Here is a 19855-nt window from a genome sequence, read left to right as displayed (position 1 = left end):
ACATTGAGATGATCTCATCTTTGCTAACTTCTGTACCTTCTAAGAATCCCTTCTGTCTTTTCCGTCCTGTCCTGTCCTCTCGGGTAGACTGATGAAGAGGATGAAGTAGAGGTAGGACTGTTTATAAACATGAAGAATGCCACATTTGACCTTCCCAAGCGTGCTGTAGAGTCCAACCTAACATAAGCAGCATGAGGCCTCAGCACCATCCAGTGCTCTAAACCATGCATGATCGTTTTCTGGTTGCTTTCTGTGTGATCACTAACCTCCTTACACGGGTTCTCATCATAATAGGTATGCCAGGAATCAAAAGGCTAACTGCATTTTCCAAGCCATCCCTGAGTCCCAGGCCCTGTCAAGACTGACAAGTTCAGCTGATCTAATATTGGAGATATTCTCCTCGTATTGGAGAAGTAGACAGGGAATTCTCCCTCCAGCCCCCTGGCTGAGCCTTTTGGCAACCCAAAAATGAGAACTGGATTCTAGAATAACCATGGAAAGAGCCCTAAAACCAAAGAGGAAGTGGGACAGTGGCCCTGAAAGCGGTCATCACTCATGGGCAGCCTTTGACTCGTGCCCCTTTTCTCAGCTGGCATCCATTGGATTCATTGGGATTTGTGGGTGCAGGGGTGGGAAGGCAGGGGCTCCTCCTCCTGGCCCTGGTGCAGATGGGAGAACCAGAGGCGACATCAGGGCCGACTGGCCCTGGAAGATGAGGGAGCAGTGCAGATAGCACAAGCAGATGTGTCCTGGGCTCTGTTACCGTGGCTGAGACACTCGATGAAAAGAGGAAGCCAGCGATCTGTGGGACTGCTCTTTGCAAACATTAATCTGACTTTCTCTTTCTCATCCAGCTGTTTGGCCTTGTGTACATATGGCCCATTGTGCTAGCATACCTCTTTTACAACATATATGCCCTGATTCTTTGCTCAGCTACAGTTAGAGAATATGATCATGTCCATGTAATGCGTGTTCCAGCAACCCCATTTCTGGACACAGCCAGAAGCAATGAGTGTTGCCAAACTCTGTTTCAGCATGAATTTCTATGTCCTGTTCTGGTCTGGGCCCTGCAATTGATTCCCTTGGGGCCTTTGGCAAGTCACTGAATCTTCGAGAGCTTCAATTTCCTTCTCTGTCAAGGGATGGGGCTAGCTCTGGAAAGATTCTTCCCAGTGCTTACCATAGTAGGATTCTGTGACTGAATCCCACTTTTTAAATGCTAACATCCTAAGTGATCTATAAGAAAATTTTAACTGCTCTCTGGTACTAAATGAAAAAAAAAATCTCAATACATTTGATTAACTGGGAATATTTTAATTCTCCTATCAGGGCTTTGGTGTTAGAAACAGATGGGATTTCTGAGTTGTTCCCCGGGTTGATGTCATTTGCCCCGAGCAGGCACCCGCTGCGGGTACTGCGGTGAGTCAGGAGACCCACTGCAGTGGAGGGACGGGTGTGGGCCTTCTGGGACCAGCGCTGTTCTTTCTGATAAGAGAACGTCCTGTCCCCATGGGTGTTTGTCATTGGCCCATGCACAACCTTAGGGACCACCGTAGGGAATGTGTCTGCAGAATGCACATAAACAAGAAAGGTTTTCCTCAACGGAAGTTGGCTTTTGGGGGAGTCACCTCCCACCCTAAGCCCTCCTTTGGTCTTGCAGTCTGGCAAGTTCTCCGGCAGCCCTCCAGCACCCCTGAGCCCGCCGCAGGGCCTGAGCTACGCGGAGGATGCCACGGAGCATGAGAACATGAAGGCTGTGCTGAAGACCTCGTCACCTGCCATGGAAGACACCACCCCGGTGCTGGGCGTCCGCACCCGCAGCCGGGCAAGCCGAGGTGACTCCTGGCCGGGGGGCGCTGGGGGCGGGGGGGCTTCCCTGTCTGGTCCCGTCCCTGTCATGACAGTAGAGGTAACTGTGCCCAGGAGGTATCTGCTCAGGGCTGACGTGCTGACGGAGACCCTTGCCTTCACTCACGTCTCTGGGACTCACTGCAGTACTTCATCTCCAAACCACACGGCGTTCCCACAAGTATAACTTCCTTCACACAAGAGGAGTTATGATTATGAATGGACCCCTATGGGTTAAAGCAGGGGTCAGCAAGCCATGGCCCCGGGCCCAGTTCAGCCAGCCACCTGTGTTGTAAATGAGGTTTTCCCCGGAACACAGCCAGGCGTGGCAGAGTTGAGTGGTTGGGGCAGAGACTGGGGGCCCGTAGAGCCTCGGGTTTTCACTGGATGGCCCTGTGTAGGGAAAGTTTGCTGGATCCAAGCACTGTCCCTTTTTGCCTTTTTAAATCTTTAGAGGCAAGGAAGAAAGGAAAACTAAAGGTGCTAAAGACAGATAAGAGTTTCTAGGTTTGTTTCATAACTTGGAAGGGATATTTTTCTTTAATTGAGAGTTAAGGTGCATTTTTCACCTGAGAATGTTTAGTGGTGTTCCCCGATCCAGCCTGACAGCACATGAATGCCCCCCTTCAGGTTCCGTACGGCCTGCAACACAGCCCACGCTATTCGTGCTGTCGCTGGGGGCCCCCTGCAGTCTGGTCCCAGCCTGTCTCCCACACTTGGCACTCACTCGCCCCCACATTATGGGCACCGCCCTTCTCTGCACCCTGTGTCTCCCTGAGCCCCCTCTGCTATTCATGCTGTCCCCTTTTCTCTGCCGGTCCAGCCCTCATTCACCTCCAGAATCCACCTCCTCTCCATACTCCTCAACTCACAGGGCCACTCCTTCCTCCCACAGACTCCTGAGCCCCCAGTTCGAGCTGCCTCAAGATTACAGACTTTATCACTAAAGAGAACAAACTTCTGGAGGACAGGCTTTCTCCTCTCGGTGTTTGCTTAGCACATGCTACGTGCAGAGCTAGAAGGCGGCGTATCACTTATTGTCTAAGTTGTCATGCTCTGGCATGTGACAGTGGTTCTGGTAGTCATTGTACTGGGTGACCAAAGAGAACAGGCCCGGTAAACTGGGTTGTGGGTTAGCTTACCTATCACAGAAACTCGGTAAAACAGTGAGCTCAAGCAGTGCCCATCAGGCACTGTCCCAGGCTCGGGAGAACATTCAGACTCACGAGATGGCGGGCAGCTGGAATGTCGAGCTGCAAGCTGGAGAAACCCCTGAGAAAGCCCTTCAGTGACTTCTAACTGCCTTTGTAGACCGACCAGTGCTTTTGGAATTTTGCTGTCGTCAACTCTGTTAAATATAAACAAAGAATGATAGTAATAATAACTTCAACATAAAAGAAAAAATAAATGTAGTTTCAAGTTTTCTTTAGAAGAGAGTGGGTTACATGGTGCATATAGTTCCTTGGAGCTTCTTGTCAACCCAAGGACCACAAGCTGCCATCTACGGAGGAGTCTTGAAACTTGAACACTGCTTCCAGGCAGTGTTCCAGATCCCTAAGGTTTATGTGGAATTCCCTAGCGGGGCTGCACTTCAGGCTTTTTATGAAATTACCAGATGTTTTTCTTCTTTTCTTTTGTTTCTCAACTCCAGGTGAGTTCAATACCACTCTAGTTCCTTCCTCTGCTTCTTAATGTTGGACTTCGGTCTTTACCTTTTAGCAGGGTTTTTACTTTGATAGGCAGTTAAGATGACAGAAGAAGGGCTGCCTCCCCCCACCTTTGCCCCGGGAGGCAGTGGCAACAGATCCACAGGTGGTCCAGATGTTGAAATTTGCAGCCAAGTTTTAACCATTACAAATCTTAAAAGACGTAAAGGAAAATATAGACAAATTGATTAAAAGGTGTATCATCTCAACAGCAAATTGGAACTTAATCTTAAAAATAATCAAATGAGGGCGCCTGGGTGGCTCAGTCGTTAAGTGTCTGCCTTCGGCTCAGGTCATGATCCCAGAGTCCTGGGATCGAGTCCCGCATTGGGCTCCCTGCTCGGCAGGAGGCCTGCTTCTCCCTCTCCCACTCCCCCCTGCTTGTGTTCCTGCTCTCTCTCTCTGTGTCAAATAAATCAAATCTTTAAAAAAAAAAAAAATCAAATGGACATTCAAGAACTACAAAAGAAATATCCGAAATAAGGAACTCATTGTGTGGGTTTAAGAGCAGACTTGTCCCAGCAAAGGAAAGGATTAGTGAATTCAAAGACAAGTAGTTAGAAAATGTACAAAGTGAAGCATAATGAGGAAAAAATGGATGGAACAGAATAAAATGTAAGGTGGGAGGTGCACAATCCAATGGTCTCCCCTATGTGTAATTGGAGCAGCAGAAGGAGAAGGATAAGAAGCATTAACTGAAGAGCTAATGTCTGAGAATCTCCCAATGCTGGTGATATATATCAACCCACATATTTAAGAAACTTAGCAAATCCAAGGAGAATAAATAAAAAGAAAACCATGCCTAGGTATAATGTGGGCAGACTGCTAAAAACCAACGATGAAGATAAAATCTTTTAAAAAGTCAGATGGAAAAGATAAATTACCTTCTAAGATACAAACATCAGAATGAGGGCTCACTGTTATCAGAAGCTATGGAAGTCAGATGAAAGTGGAATGACATCTTCAAACTGCCAAGAGGAAAGTCTGTATCCAGGGAAATTCTTTCAGAACCACAGGCAAACTTTTATTACATTGAAATATAGTCTCTTTTTTGATATAATTATTCCCCTTTTAGACTATTACTTTAGGTCAGATTTTTAAGGGAAAAAATAAATTACAATGTTTTCTTTCAAACGGTAATTTACATTTTTTTTTAAATTGAAGTATAGTTGACACACAATGTTACATTAGTTGCAGGTATGCAACATTGTGATTCAACAAGTGTACATTATCAATTTACATATTTTTTAAAATGAAGTCAAAATAAAGTGATATGGTGCTATCATAGTCTATAATACTTCATTCCTTCTACCACATCTCAGTATATATAAATGTCTTGCGGGGCGCCTGGGTGGCTCAGTCAGTTAGGCATCCGACTCTTGATTTCAGTTCAGGTCATGATCTCAGGGTCGTGAGATCGAGCCCCATGTTGGGCTCCACACTCATTGGGGTGTCTGCTTGAGATTCTTGCCCTCTCCCTCTGCCTTCCCCCCACCCCACTCACACGCACCTGCACACACTCTAAGATAAATAAATAAATCTTAAATAAATGTCTTGCTAACACTTGGGAGACTGTTGTGAGCCAATGGCCTCTTGGGGTCTGTAAAAAGTATGGGCAGTGTTTCCCTGATGCTATATGTGGGTACAAGTTTCCAGGGAAAAAAAATCCTATACATGACCAGAAAGAATGCATATAAACAGTTACCAGGCAGGAAAGTAACCAAAGGGGCGGCGGGGGGATAAAAAAGCAGAACCAGGACTGAGGTCATAAAAGAATGACATCATCACAAAACCAAGTCTGGCAATCCTGAACATATGGCAACACGTCCCTCTGAAGCATCTCCTGACACATTACAGTGAAAGCAGATCCCTGGGGATGTCTAGGATGGGAAAAATAGGTCATTCTTAGTAGGAAGATCAGATGATGCCTTCATTTTTGGCCCAGTGCTCTGAAAATGTATCATGAGCAAATACAGTTGATTGAAACGTGTGTGTTTTTGGAAGGGTAGCTTAGCATTTTAAAATGAGACATGGAATTACAAATCAGTAGGTAGAAGGGAAAAGCGGAAATTGCTGGCCAAAACACAATTGTACTATTGACTGCCCTGTCTGATCTGAGGAAGACCACTGTTCAGAAGCGCAGAAGGGTCCCAGGGTAAGAGCTATGACAGTGGAGGCCTCCTCCCTCCAGTTAGACCACCTGGTCCATCCTGAGAGTGCAAGAAAGTTCAGCCATTTCAAAAATTCCTTTCTGAGAGGAGCCTGTTTTTAAAGGGTTTTATGATGCTGAAAGATCTAATCGGATGGAAGCAAGTGGATCAAGTGCCCTTGGGCATAAGCAGAAAAAATACAAGTTACAGTTCTTTTATATGCTAGTGCTGTAGCTCTGCTCCCATTCATACGACAAATGCTTAAAATAACATCAACAATGACAACAAACGTTGTCATTAGAAAACATATTGACGTATAGATACATGCATGTGGTAGAGCCCCAGGAATCCTGCTACTCGTTTGGCAAAGTGTGAATCATTTATGTATGCAATTCACCAATATGCATTTTACTGGCAGAAATTAGGACTACATTATAGCATATTATGTATTTACTGTAAAATTTCAACCACAAACACATGTCCACAAAAATCACAATCTACTGAACTGTGAGCAGCTATTCCCAACTATTGCCGTCAATATCCAAATGCCAAAAACTTTTCAAAATTAGTATGGGAATAGAACTCAAGAATGTAAGGTAGGGGCGCCTGGGTGGCTCAGTCGTTAAACGTCTGCCTTCTGCTCAGGTCATGATCCGCGGGAAGCCTGCTTCTCCCTCTCCCACTCTCCCTGCTTGTGTTCCTGCTCTCACTGTGTCTCTCTCTGTCAAATAAATAGACAAAATCTTTTAAAAAAAGAATGTAAGGTATATGTTTACTAACATTTCTTCAGCTGGACCTTAGGCTCCAAATAGCTGTGTTCCATAGGCATAGAGTCTGAGAACACCCACCTACAGGCTTCTGAAGTTGTATGTTTATTACAAAGGATCATGTATGTGGAGGAAATTCACAATTTTGAGCGCATTGCATGTCTTTCTTACAGAAGTGTATTTCCCATCTTATAGAAGAGATTTCACAAGGAAGTTGATCTATCACGAAGGCACAGTTCTTGATACTTGGGAGCTCATGTTTTCGTGGTGCTTTCTTCTTGCTTGTCTATAGGCAGATGCTTTTATGCCAGACTTAGACCTGCTCTGTCTTTTTTTTTTTTTTTTTAAGATTTTATTTATTCATTTGAGACACAGAGATACAGAGAGAGAGAGAGAGAGGGAGAAAGCATGAGCAGGGAGAGAGGCAGAGGGACAAGCAGGCTCCTCGCTGAACCAGGAGCCCGATGTGGGACTCGATCCCAGGACCCTGTGATCGTGACCTGAGCCGAAGGCAGACGCTTAACCATCTGAGCCACCCAGGTGCCTGACCTGCTCTGTCTTAATAGACAATTATTTATAAATGTATTTTTCTAGTCAAGAAGCAAAGAAAAATTTATGTCTGTTCCTGCTTTGCTAGTTGAAGAAGGTAGTCCTATTTTGATTTTTTAAATATTTTATTTATTTTTTTGGCACAGAAAGAGAGAGAGTGTGCGTGCGCGTGTGTGCACAGCAGACTCCCTGCTGAGCAGGGAACCCAACTCAGGGATCTACCCCATGACCCTGGGATCATGACCTGAGCTGAAGGCAGATGCTTAACCAACTGAACCAACCAGGTGCCCCTCCTGTTACGATTTTTAAAGGTTAAGTTATCCAGGGTGGCTCAGTCAGTTAAGCAGTTGACTCTTGATTTCAGCTCAGGTCATGATCTCAGGGTCCTCAGATCAAGCTCTTTGTTGGGCTCTGCGCTCAGCAGGGAGTCTGCTTGAGATTCTCTCTCTCTCCCTCTGCCCCCCACCCAACACGGTGCACTCACTTGCGCTAGCTCGCTCGCTCTCTGAAAATAAATAAACCTTAAAAAAATAAAGTTCCTTTAAAAAAAAAAAAGATTAATCCAAAGATAAACCATGACAAAATCCATGATTTTTATTTAACTAGAAGAGATGTTAAGGTTAGTTGACATTCCCTAGGCCTAGACAGCCATGGATAGAGAGCTGAATTAACACATATCTCTGGACATTACTGGGTGTCCATCACCGAGTATCTGTGATGTGCTCTGTGATGGGATGTCCGCCCTCCCACGATCACGGGGCCTGTCAGGTGGAGGCCTTCAGCAGCTGTGTTACAGGGTAGTATTAAGTAAGTGCTCCAAGTGCACATGAATGGGAGTAGCGGTCAAGGTCACAGTGGGGGACAGGTGAGTACCCCCGGATCTGGCAGGCTGATGCTCTCGCTCTGGCCGAGGCTGTGATCTGTTGCTGACAGAGCTCCGTGCTCGGAAGGGCAGCGTTGGCATTTTCTCTAGTGTGTTCCTGCTCTCTGGTTGTTTAATTCTTCAGGATCCACTAGTTCTTGGACGATGGGAACCGATGACTCCCCTAACGTCACAGATGATGCAGCCGATGAGATCATGGATCGCATTGTCAAGTCGGCCACCCAGATGCCCAGTCAGCGGGTGGTGCCTCGGGAGAGGAAGCGCTCCCGGGCCAACCGGAAGTCTCGTAAGTGCCTTGGAGCTAGGGTGAGGGCCTTGCCCTGCAGGGAGCTGGCCTCCTGTTCTGTATGCCCTGGAAAAGGCAGACACCCAGAGGCCGGTTCCAGTCAGTTGTCAGTGATGCCTGGAGAGCCCACCCGAGCTCAGCAATGAGAGGTTTCCTGGTTGACAACCAACACTGCCATTGTTGAGGAGGGGGCTGCAGGCACACCCGCCCAGTGTATTTGCCGCTTCTGGTCAGGCCTCCCTCCATTCTTACTGTTCCCAGGAAGGTCCAAAGGACCCTTACATATCTCTGGCGTGCAGGGGTGGGTACAGGGGGGCCATTGCCAAGCACTGCCCCAGATGCTTTGCTGAGGCCATATTTCTGCAGCGGTGACCACTTTCTAGCTGAAGATGGGTCCCCAAGGGATTCACTGCTGCTCACAAATATGTCGAAGGTGAAAAACCAATGATTTTATGGTCGTTAGGGTGCTTAGAATACTTAATGTTAATCTAGGTTGACCAGTTTGGTTTTGCTTCTTTTGGTACCGACCAGAGAATTTCCACTAAATCAAAGGGACTGATTTTCCCCTTTGTCTGAGTCCACTGCCTGCTTCTGCCCACGGAACGATGGGTGTGGGGCTGCCTCTGTGGGCACCATGTTTGCTCTCAAAGGGGCTGCTCTCCGTACAGAAACAGGGTTCCTCTGTATCCTTTGACATGTGTCTGCGCTAGCCTTGACCCTTGCGTGTTTTAGGAAAGAGCTCAGCCCCCAGCCTTTGGCCCGGACGCTGCGTCACTCAGCTCAGGAGACCGGCTTGAGTCTCGCGTGGCTCTGCCTTCAGGAATCCGGGATGGTGAGGGGCATAGGGATTTATGACCATCACAAGAAGGAGGTAACCAGGCCTCCTCCTCTAGGCTCCAGAAAGTGAAAGGAGAGTGACTCCAGGTAGGCGGGAGTTCAGTAAGAACTCAGACTCCTTTGGTGCCACCTTTGAGATTCACACAGGAGGGGTTCAGGGTTTGAGCTGCAGAGCCCAAGGGAGGGGGCAGAGAAAGAATGCCGGGAAGGGGATGCCCTCACGGAAGGTGGGCCTTGCGGGGCCAGAGCCCTCAGAAAGGGCGACCGCATGAGGCAGTGACCTGGCCAGTCCCCCGAGGCCGAGGGTATGTGCTCCTCCCCCAGGTTATATGCCTGCGTTGGCAAAGAGTGTAGGCCCTGTCCTCCGGTCTAGAGAGAACCAGATTCTTAGAGAGACACATAATGTCACTGGGAACAATAACACAGTCATAATTAATTTTCCTCTTCAATCTGGCCAGGGAGATAGTTTGCCTGTTTTTGTGGTTGATATAAACTAAATTTCCTGTGGTATCGTTTCATTCCAATCTTATGCAAAACAGCCGTATATTCTTTTTATTCAGCCAAACACATTTTATTCTGCGCTGCAGTTACTACAACAAATACAGCCCTGCATGTATGTAAGTGTTTATCTGTAACAGGCTTAATTTATTAGTAATGGCACCATCAACAGAAATTTAAGATGGGGGAAAGTTACTTTGATTTCTGTTTAAGAGGGATGATAAACTCCAGCTTTCTCACGAGAGGTTAAAGGAATAAGAAAAAAAACAATCTGCAGAATCGATGCGAAGTTCCGTGGTTTGGGCCTCCCTCTCAAACAATGTTGTATTTGATTTGATTGTTTAATGGCCGTGATGAGGCAAGTGGGTAATGAATAACCACCGTATTTGGGCCATCACTCATTTGGCTAAAGACAGTAATAGTCCAGCTATTGCAGGAAACTAAAAAGAATCCATCCCATAGCCTAGAAATTTACGACCTCCAAGCCGCTTGAGAATTCTCCAAGATAATTAAATGTCTGCTTTCATGTTTGATGCTGGTGACTAGGACTGCGCATGCCAAATGTCCTGCTAAAGCTTGAAATATGCAGCCGGTGGGGACACAGGCAAGGCATCTTAATCGATTCGCAGGTTACCATGGCTCAGTTTTGCTTTTCCAGCTGGTGACCATCGGGTCTCATTAAGTAAAGTGTTTTGACTTGTCCAGTTGATTTTTAGCCTGTGAAATGATGGATCCAATGCACTCTCATGTGGCTGCCCCTGATTCTAGCCGAGGTTCTCCGATCAGCTGGTGGATCAGACTGAGAGAGAACATTCTGGGAGGTTCTTGGTTTTTTCTTATATAGGTTTCTCTTTTCATCATATCGGGGCAGCTCTTTTGTCCCAGGGCTGTTTGTTCTCTTAGGCATCCTGAATGTTGGCCTTCTCTAGAAAATCCTGAAGCTGGATGGCATTTGAAATATCCTTACCAGTGTGATTCTGCAGGATGGGCCCTGGTGTCTGGTACGAAGGGGGAGCTGCTCCCCGATGTTCTTTTCTCTTGGACCTATCTTTGGAAGAAAGTCTCTGCTTAGCTGGCTGGCCTCTTATGGCCACCAGCCCAGACCATCGCAGAACAGAACAGGGTTTAGGGACTCATAGTCTGTCTATTCTCTTTTCCCAGGGGAGCCAGATCTTGTCACAGTAGAGAGAGGCTGGATATCATTTTCCTGTTGAGTTTCCTTCTCAGGTGGGGGTCTGGGCCCCACCTGTGACATGGCCATGAAGTTTGGGCACAGAACTGTATTTCTCTAAAGATGTGATTACTTTGATATGACCTAAAAATAAACTGGCCAATTTCGTAGCTAATTAAGATCTTAATTGGTCACCCTTATAAGAACAGTTTCTCAGTGGAAAGAGCTGGAAGTCTAGTTCCAGGGACTGCTGGGGAAGGAGCACAGAACCTTGATTTGATCTGACACCCTAACCCCCAGTACCCCGCCCCCACCATGACGGCCTCCTCATCGCATCCTAAAGCTTCAACATCCCTCTCAAAGGGCATGTGACATAGCTCATATTGATTTGATGTAACTAAAATGTTATTTCTTTTATAGAATCTTGAGGGATGTAAGCATGCTGTCTGTTAAGTAGAATTTCATGGAGAAAGAAAACCCTCAGATCCGAAAAATTATTGAATTTGTTTTAGGGAAAACGGGAGATACGCCTCACAAAATATTAGATCCAGCCCTGGATCTGATCAGCACACAACTCCGTTCACTTGTCTCTACTTCTCCAAAGTGGTATTTGGAAATACCCAGCAATTTTCCCATTAATCCCATCAAGAAAAACTTCCTGAGTGTTGTTTAAATAGTTTTTGCTTACCGACTGTGAATCAATTTTATATTCTTTTATAGGACAAGCTAACAATGGCAATAAAACAGAGGCTTGAAAACCCATGCTCTTGCAAATATAGTCAAATAAGACGTTAGTGGAAAGGACCAAAATTTCTCAAACTTCTGTCTTCTCCTCAACGACCTCATTCAGTTACTCAGCCCCTGATTATTCTTAGAGCTCATTCCAGGGGGGCTGACCTTCCTCTAAAGATAGCTGAGGGTGCCCGCCCATGTGTCTAGGCCACGGGACAGGAGGACAAAAAGAAGCCCAAGAGAGGCCCGACAGCCTCTCCCCTGAAGCGCGTGGAGAGTCGCTGCCTTGTAGAGGGCCCGCTGGAGGGTGTGCGCCTCGCGGGGGGGGGGGGCCACCATTAGTGTCCCCTCCAGGCTGAAGGACGGGGTGACAGAACAGGATGGAGCTGACTGTGGCTCTCTGATTTCTCGCGGCCCCCTTTAAGCCTCTGGTGATTTTAAGGCCTTCTCTCTAGAAAAGCTAGAGCAGGAAGTGAGGAAGGCTTTTCAACCTTTGCTCTGTGTTGGGGGCGTCTCAGAGGTGGGGATGGACAGACGCAGGAAAGAGACTTGAAGGGATGTGCAGGGTGGGGGAGGGATGGAGGGCGTAATCAGAGTCTGGGAACTTGGAAGAGAAATCGGTCCTGAACAAGAGGAGGTGCTGTCCGAATGGCCAACAGACCCCACATCACCCAGGCCCTGAAGGCAGGTCCAACGTTAGGGCGTACAGGCCTCGCACCCAAGCCCATACGTAGGCCGGGCCAGAGGTCAGGACTCTGATGCCACAAGAAGCTCAGCCAGAAGCTTCGGGTCAAAGAGGCAGATTCAGAAGAGTCTGGAAATATTTTACTATTAACTGAACTAGAGGCTTGATTCAGGTTTCACCAGTATTTCTAGGAATGTCCTCTTTCTGTTCCACTACCCTACTCAGGCTGTTCCATTGCATTGAGATGGCATGCCTCCTCTGATGTGTGGAGGACATTTTAAGAGCTTGACACTTTTGAAAAGTACTGGTCAGTTATTTTGTAGAATGCCTGTCAATTTGGGAAACCTCTGCTTCTAATAGATTTATGAGGAAAAACAAGATGGAGGGTGGAAACAAGAAAAAGAACTCAGATGGTTAGATAATCGACATTGACAGAACAAAATGGACCAACCTTCAGAAAGTCTAATATAGAATCAATAATTGTGATAGAGCTTAAAACAGTTCCCTCTATTTAAGTCCAAAGAGGCATGACTGAACCCGCCATTTTGGCTCCATTTAGTGGACAGGTCCCTCAAGAAACAAGGCATGAATAATGATACATACATTTAAGACCTCTTGAAGTTCTGATATTAGTCCCCGTAGTCCTAGACACACTACTCTCTGTATACTTGATAGAAAATCTTTAGCTGAATCTTAGGGATTACAAAAAAGCTAACTTATTTCCAAATTGTTTGGCACTATGTGCAAAAGAGACAAAACTATCAGTGATCTAAAGGTGAAAGAGTGCAAATAGATTTCTGTCATATGGAGGTTAAGACTCGGTGGATGTCCCACGGGTATAAAAGATGGTGGGAATGTGTCCTGCTGTTTCCAGGGTAGGCTGCATCTCACATGTCCTGCCTTAAATCCCTCTGTGGACCATTTCCTGTGTGCCCTCGGGCCAGGGACTTCATCTCTCTGTGCTGTCTGCACACTTGCTGGAGAAATAATAACAGTACTCTTCTCATAGGGTTTCCATAGAGAATAAATGGAATCATCCAGGTTAACCCTCAGTAAATGGAGGCTGCCATCACTGTAATTCTCAGATTCAGCTCATTTTTAGCAAAGAGCCACCTGAGAGCTCTTTGTAGGATCAAAATATTTTTCAGTTCTGGGGGCAGGGAGAGAAAAAGAACTTGCGGTTTTTCCCTGAGTCCCCAGACGCCGCCGGTGCTGCATGTTGACAGCCGAGGCTCTCCTGTGCCTGATCCCGCTGGTGACAGTGCCTGGGCCAGAGAGTGGCTGCTGGTGCCGGCAAAGTGACCCGTGCCGTCTCTGGGAAGAGCTGCAAGGCACACAAGGACAAACATTTGCACGGGCTGTTCTGTGTTAAGCGACTGCAGGGGGGGGAGGTGGGCACAGGTAACAGGCTGGGGAGCAGCCGTAGCCAGAGCGTTCAAGCGGGAAGCAGGAGTGGGGAGCGGAAAGGGGCCCAGACGTTATCTTATCAGACATATGCCAGCACTCCCCCCCACTCTAGGACTGGAGAAATCCCCATTTGATGACTTGTTACTATGGTGCAAGTTCCATATCCTGCCAGCCCATTTGCTGGTCCCCTCTTTTTCTTATGTCCCAGTCCTTTCTTGCTTTCCAGAAACTGAGTGAGAGCCAACACCCTTTCCAGCCAGGGTCTGCTACCCTGAGCCTTTCTCCTCCTACTGTGTCCCTGTCGGTCCCCTGCCTTCCTGATCACAACACTTGGCTCAGGGTAGAGGCGTAAGTAACCTTTGCTGAGTGAGTGAATGAATGGATGAATGAATGAACAAACGAATTGATGAGCAGGCAGATGGATGAATGGATACCCAAAGAGGCCCTTTGTATGCATAATTTGAACGGGAGCACAAAGCCGATTTCAATGATCATCTTCATTTCACACGTCTTTTCAAGTGATAATGTTACTTTTTAACAAAGGAAGGGTTCAGATTCTTAAGGTCTTTGGGGGGTTCCTATATTACTTTGTATATGTATATTACATGTATATGTATATTACTATATACATCATATGTTTATGATGTGGGGATTGTATTTAATATGAGAAAATTTATCTCAGTTGCCACGAAGGCCCACAGAAAGTCGGATTCCATTAATGGGGCAGGTTTTTCTATGAATTCCTTTTTAGGGACACACCTGGTGAGCAAAAAGACCTGGCCTATGCTGGCTTTTTCCTCTGCAGCAGAGAACACCTGAGCCCAGGCAGAAGGGGCAAGGGAGGACCCCAAGGGGTGTGGCCCCTCAAAACTAAGAAGAGGCTACGAGGCTGAGAGCACATCTCTGTGCAGTCAGGCAGCGGGGCCAAAGCAGCGCCATTAAGCTTGGTTCTATTCTCTGTGCCTGCCCCAAAGAGGCCGGCTCAGTGCCCATATCAGTGAGATTACTGCACATCCTACAAGGTGCCAGGGTCCTTATTCAAGTATTTACATGAACTGAACTGAACATCACAGTTATAGGACTAAAGCAAATGTGTGAACAGGTGTTAAGGAATGCCCTTCTGCGAAATGCCCATCAGTTCGGGAAGTCTTCTGTAGTCATCTGGCCAAGCACGTATACCGAAAGGCTCAGTGATTAGAGTTCATAGACTCATGTCCATGCCACCTTCTGTGCCTAGTGAAGTTCAAGATGCCCTGCTCGTGCAGCATGGTCTTCTTCAAGCCGAATTTTGTGTCTTGGAAGAGAGGTCTTGGCAGTCCTTGTCAAGAATGAGAAACATTTTATCTTATTTTCTGCCATTAAAATTATCTTTCTTTAACAAACACTTGAAGGAGTGTTTAAAGAACATAAAAGGTTATTACAAACTAGTATTTTTATTGCTGCCCCATAGAACAAATTCCATTACTCAGTTAAATGCAATGTGCCTCCAGCCGAGGCTCTGGAGCCAAACATTTTGTCTGGACCAGTGAGACAGTCTGGAGCCCAGGGGCCAAGGGTGGGGAGAGGGAGAGCCAGTGCAAGAGAAGGCTGCAGACGGATGGCTGGGGGCCCAGAGCGAAGCTTGAAAATACAGTCGTGTGTGGTGGCAGGATTTGAGGGTAACCCTCAGCACAGATCTTTGTGTCTCTGTTTGTGTCAAATCCACACTTGATGTGTGTGAGTCTTCCAGCAGTGTTTCGATTCTTTAAGTCCCGAGCACATAATAAACTATTTGTTGATTGACCAATTGATGGGTTAGGTGTTGACCCCTGTTCAAAGTGCTAATTCCCAGGAGAGAAGAAACCATTGATTGATGGATATTTAGATCCTGTGCATTCTACCAGATCTCTTCAGATCCTTTGTCCACAGGTTGAGTGGGCTTTTGCTTAAGGGAGGACGGGAAGGCATGGAATATGGGGTGTTGCTTGCAGACACATGGGCTGGAATCCTGGCGTCCAGATCATCTGAGGCCTCCCCCTGAGAGGGAGGATACAGGCCCCGTGGGGGTGAGGAGAGTCGGGTCTGGCATGGGAAGATGGGAAGACACTGGGGTGAGCTTTACTTTCTCCACATTCTGATCATCTCCACATCTGATCTCCACATTCTCATCCTGCCCTGCTCATCTCAGGTCCTCTGGCTGATTTAGGATTTAGGGGGGAAGGTGTATCCATAACACATCTCTTCTGAAAACAGAGCTAGTACCCCAAACTCCCTATGACCTTATGTGGAAAGTAGGCCAAATACAAGTTATAAATTAAGGAAAACGTAATTAGGCAACCTTTCAAATGAAAGGACTTGTCTTGGAAGGGGCAGCGGCCTCCTCATTCACCCTTATCCAGCCTTTATTTTCATGTCAGAATTGATCAACACTAAACAATGGGAAAACCCATAATGCCAAGCTAAACATAAGCCAATTCTTAGTCACATATGAGCATTCCTCCACCTGCCAGTTGTAAGCCCCAGAGGAGAGTGTCGTTGGTCCTTCTTGAGCCTTGTGTGTGTCACAGAAAACATCTACCAGATCCAGTCAGAAGTTTGGCAGTTTGCTCCTTGGCATCCAGTCCATAAGGAATCACTAGTTCTTGCCTCCAGAGGCCATCTGATGAGTTGAGACTGAGACCCACAATGCTCGTAGAGATTCATCCTGGCTGCTGCCCCTTGCCCGGTTTTGTTAACACCTTGCTCTGTAAGGCCAGGTCCCCCAAATCAGTGCTCACCCTGCAGATTTGTGGGGTTATCTTATCTAGTTTGCAATCATTGGAACTTGCATTCCCCTGTGTTCTGTAAGGACTGTTCCAGCTCTGACCCCTTTCTTATGCTAGCCAGAGGCTGAGCTCTCCGCATGCCATCTGTACTTTACTATTGCACCCATTTCTCAGAAACCTTACAAGGGTGGGCCTCCTTTCTCCCCTCTTACAAGGTCAGTCCCTCCACTTGGCTCTTCAGGTCAGCCTCTTGCAGCCCCAGAATTTGTCCTGCCCTGGCAGATAGATGGCCAGGCATTTCAGCAGGAGCAGGATGGGGCTGAGCATCTGTGAGCCCTGTGACTGCCCTGGGGGGGTCTGGGGGGGGGGGGGGGCAATGGATCACCACGTGCTGGCTGCTAACACCTCCCTGTCTTCTCATCCCTTTGTGACCTGTGGGTGCTGCTGCAGTGCGAAGGACCCTCAAGAGCGGCCTGACTCCAGAAGAAGCCAGGGCCCTGGGCCTGGTTGGCACCACAGAGTTGCAGCTGTGACGTCTGGGGGCACCCTGAAAAGTGTGCCCAAGAGCGCAAACTCCTGCTGGACAGAATCCCTCCAGTTGGGAGTGAAGAGACTCGACACTAACATCCGAAGGTTCTGAAGGGGAGTGTCCATTTCTAGGTGTCTGCGTGTGGCGCACTGGACATTGATGGGGCTCGCTCAGAGTCTCCTTCAAACACTTCCTTCATTGTGTCAGCTGTGTTTCTCTTGTTTCCTTGACACCTGGTTTAGTAGTTCCAAAGTGTGACCCCTTTTCTGTGCAAGGAGCAGCCCTTTTAAGGAGCAGATCACTCTCACAGTTCCTGTGGTCATATGAGGCAGTTTGATTAGGTTCGCAGACTGGGTCTCTCCACAACACCAAAATATCCAGATGGAAACTCCAAAATTGTACACAAAAAGCAAGCACAGATTATTTACCAGTTGTGGATTTTAGATGTACTAAATGTTTATACAAATTCATAAATGTACACCATGTTTCAAATACTAAATAAATAGAGTTTAATGCCATAACTGGAAACTTTTCTTCTCTTGGGTGTAAGGCCTTAAACAGCTCCAAAGCCTCACCTCCTTCTGAATCAGGGAAATCTTTTCTCAGGTTCGTCAGAAGGACTCTGGTGGCTTGGAATGGCCTCGAGGCCCTTTGGCTTTCTTGTTGTTGTTTGTTTTTTTGTGTTAATAGATTGGGCCTGCCAATGTGCTCTTTGTAACTCCTTATTAATTAGGCTTCAGTGTTTGTTGCAGGACCTGTGAGCCATGACCTCATGTAGATCACCTTATCCATGGAGTACTTCTGTTTTGCTCCATTGTAATGCTTACCCAAAAATTAGAGTAGCATTTAAAAACTGAACTATTCTGCAATTCTCTCATTTTTTACGTAAAAATTCATTTTCTCCAAAAATTTACTAAGTCCCCAAAACAAAATGGAAATTTAAAATTTTGTCTACAGAGAACCTCAGAGTGACAGATGTAATCCTTGGCACTCGAGTACCAGTCATCAGAAGCTAAGGTGTCCAGTGGGGAAGGCACTGCCAGGAGCCACACCGGGGTGGCTGGTGCCTGGGTGGTGGCCGAGCCTCCACAGAAACCCCTCCACCCAGTGTTGCATGGTTCCCGGGGTAGAACCTCTGTCTCTGGAAAGAGGGAGAGGTGAACCACTGCACAGGTTGATCAGCAAGCTATTAATTCCATGTTTGCGTCACTTTTAAAACCTCTGTGACTCTGTGTTCCTGAACCTGGGTGTATGTGACTTAGAGACAAGATGTAGTTGTGTTGCCTGAAGAGCTAAAGATCAGATGTTCACTCCACAGGCCTCCGTGACTGGGTACCCCTGCTTCTGCATCCCCACTCTACTGAGAGCCTGGAAGCTCTTTACAGCAGGTATTGGTCAAATAATATGTGATGAATGTGAGCACCCTAGGAAAGCCTGGAATCTGCCAACAGTAGGTCTGTATATAGACAATTGAGTTTAATCACTTTATCAAAAAAGATACATAGGTTATTAATGCTTATTTTCTTATGGTTCTAAATAACATGTAATATTCTGATATGATTTAGCTGTCAGAGCCTTTGTTACCTTAGCACCAAGTACAGACAGAATATCCATATCACTGGGGATTGGGATGTGCAAACAAAAGGAAGATGCATTTTTGTTTCACCATTTAGTGAACAGATAATTTGATGTCCTTCTGGAGGCCCTTGGCGTTCTGCTGAGGGTTACCGCTTTGGAATAAAAGGTCATGTTCAGAAGGAAGTGACTGAATAAATCTGAAGTTAATTTTATTTTAGGGATTAAAAAATTCTCAGAGGAAGCAAGCAAGGTCCACTAATTTCTTGGTTACAGCTAGGTACAGAGAGTCTTTTTATTGGGAACTTCGTTTAGTAGTTTTAAGTGAAACTGAAGGACTATTCCTGTTGCTCATTTCTTCCCTCCTTGTTGCCACTTACCCTGGCTTCCTCTGTTAGTGGTGTTTTTTTGTTTTGTCTTGTTTTTAATTCAGGAGGTTCAGTTTCTCTTAAAGACCTTTGAGAAGCATTAAATAAATAGTACCTTACCCTTGGGAGATGCTTTGCTACTCTTGCTGGTCATCACCATAGATATTCTCATGCCTATTTCTTAATTTAGTTTGAAATTACAGAACTGCCAGTAAAGTAAATTATAGAACTGGCAACTCTTCAGTTAAAGATGCCTGGGTTTTGGTTTCTTTGGAATATTGAGGTTTTTTCTGTTTAAAAAATAACTTACTGAGGGATTTGGGGATGGAAGGGAGGATGCACAGGGCCCAGGAGGGCTGAAGACCCAGTTTTGTTTTCAAGCAAGCCTGTCATCAAACACAGTGCAGGAAGGAAGAGCAGGATCAGAGTGAGGAAACCTGGTTTCTGAGCTCCCAACCTGTGGTGGCTGCCTCGTTGTCCACTGCTCCCAAATCCCCCATTTCTATGCTCATGGCCCTGAGATAGTGTATCACTATCTAAAGGCTAAATCATGGCCACCCAAAGAGAGAGCAGGTCCTAATCACAGGAACCTGTAAATGTTATAAAGAAGGGTCTTTGCAGGGGATGCCTAGGTGGCTCATTTGGTTGAGCTGCCTTTGGCTCAGGTCATGATCCCAGGGTCCTGGGACTGAGTCCCACATCGGGCTCCTTGCTCAGCAGGGAGCCTGCTTCTCCCTCTGTCTGCTCTGCCTGCTGCTCCCCCTGCTTGTGCTCACTCTCTGGCAAATAAAATCGTTAAAAAAAAAAAAAAAGGGTCTTTGCAGATATGAATAAAGTAAGTATCCAGATATGGAAAGATAATCCTGGATTATCTAGGTGTGCCCTAAATCTAATCATAAATGTCCTTTTTTTTTTTTTTTGATGTAGTGTTCCATGATTCATTGTTTGCGTATAACACCCAGTGCTCCATTCAAAGTCCTTTTAAGAGAGGTAGAGGGAGGTTTTATATGCACAAAAGAGAAGGTCTTACGAAGAAAGGCGGCAATTGGAGCAATGTGGCCACATACTAAGGAATGCCAGCAGCCTGCTGAAACTGAAAGAGGTCAGGAACAGATTCCCC

The 19855-nt window shown here is 46.5% G+C and overlaps 1 protein-coding gene across 3 annotated transcripts in view; it reads left to right on the top strand.

The window, feature by feature from the left end:
- FHOD3 (formin homology 2 domain containing 3) overlaps nucleotides 1–17314 on the top strand; it is a 454219-nt gene extending 436905 nt beyond the window's left edge. For 2 of the 3 annotated variants that reach the window (XM_021686312.1, XM_021686311.1), the window contains 3 exons: nucleotides 1661–1835; nucleotides 8028–8189; nucleotides 16714–17314. In XM_021686312.1, the coding sequence (XP_021541987.1) occupies nucleotides 1661–1835; nucleotides 8028–8189; nucleotides 16714–16796 (420 nt within the window). In that variant the 3' untranslated portion in view covers nucleotides 16797–17314. Of the gene's footprint in view, nucleotides 1–87; nucleotides 112–1660; nucleotides 1836–8027; nucleotides 8190–16713 lie in introns of all 3 variants that reach the window. The other variant, XM_021686310.1, reaches the window with a different exon arrangement.
- Nucleotides 17315–19855: the final 2541 nt, after the last annotated feature.

The sequence above is a fragment of the Neomonachus schauinslandi genome, chromosome 14, assembly GCF_002201575.2.
Source record: "Neomonachus schauinslandi chromosome 14, ASM220157v2, whole genome shotgun sequence".
Lineage (NCBI taxonomy): Eukaryota > Metazoa > Chordata > Mammalia > Carnivora > Phocidae > Neomonachus > Neomonachus schauinslandi.
This window is presented reverse-complemented; position numbering and strand designations above follow the sequence as displayed.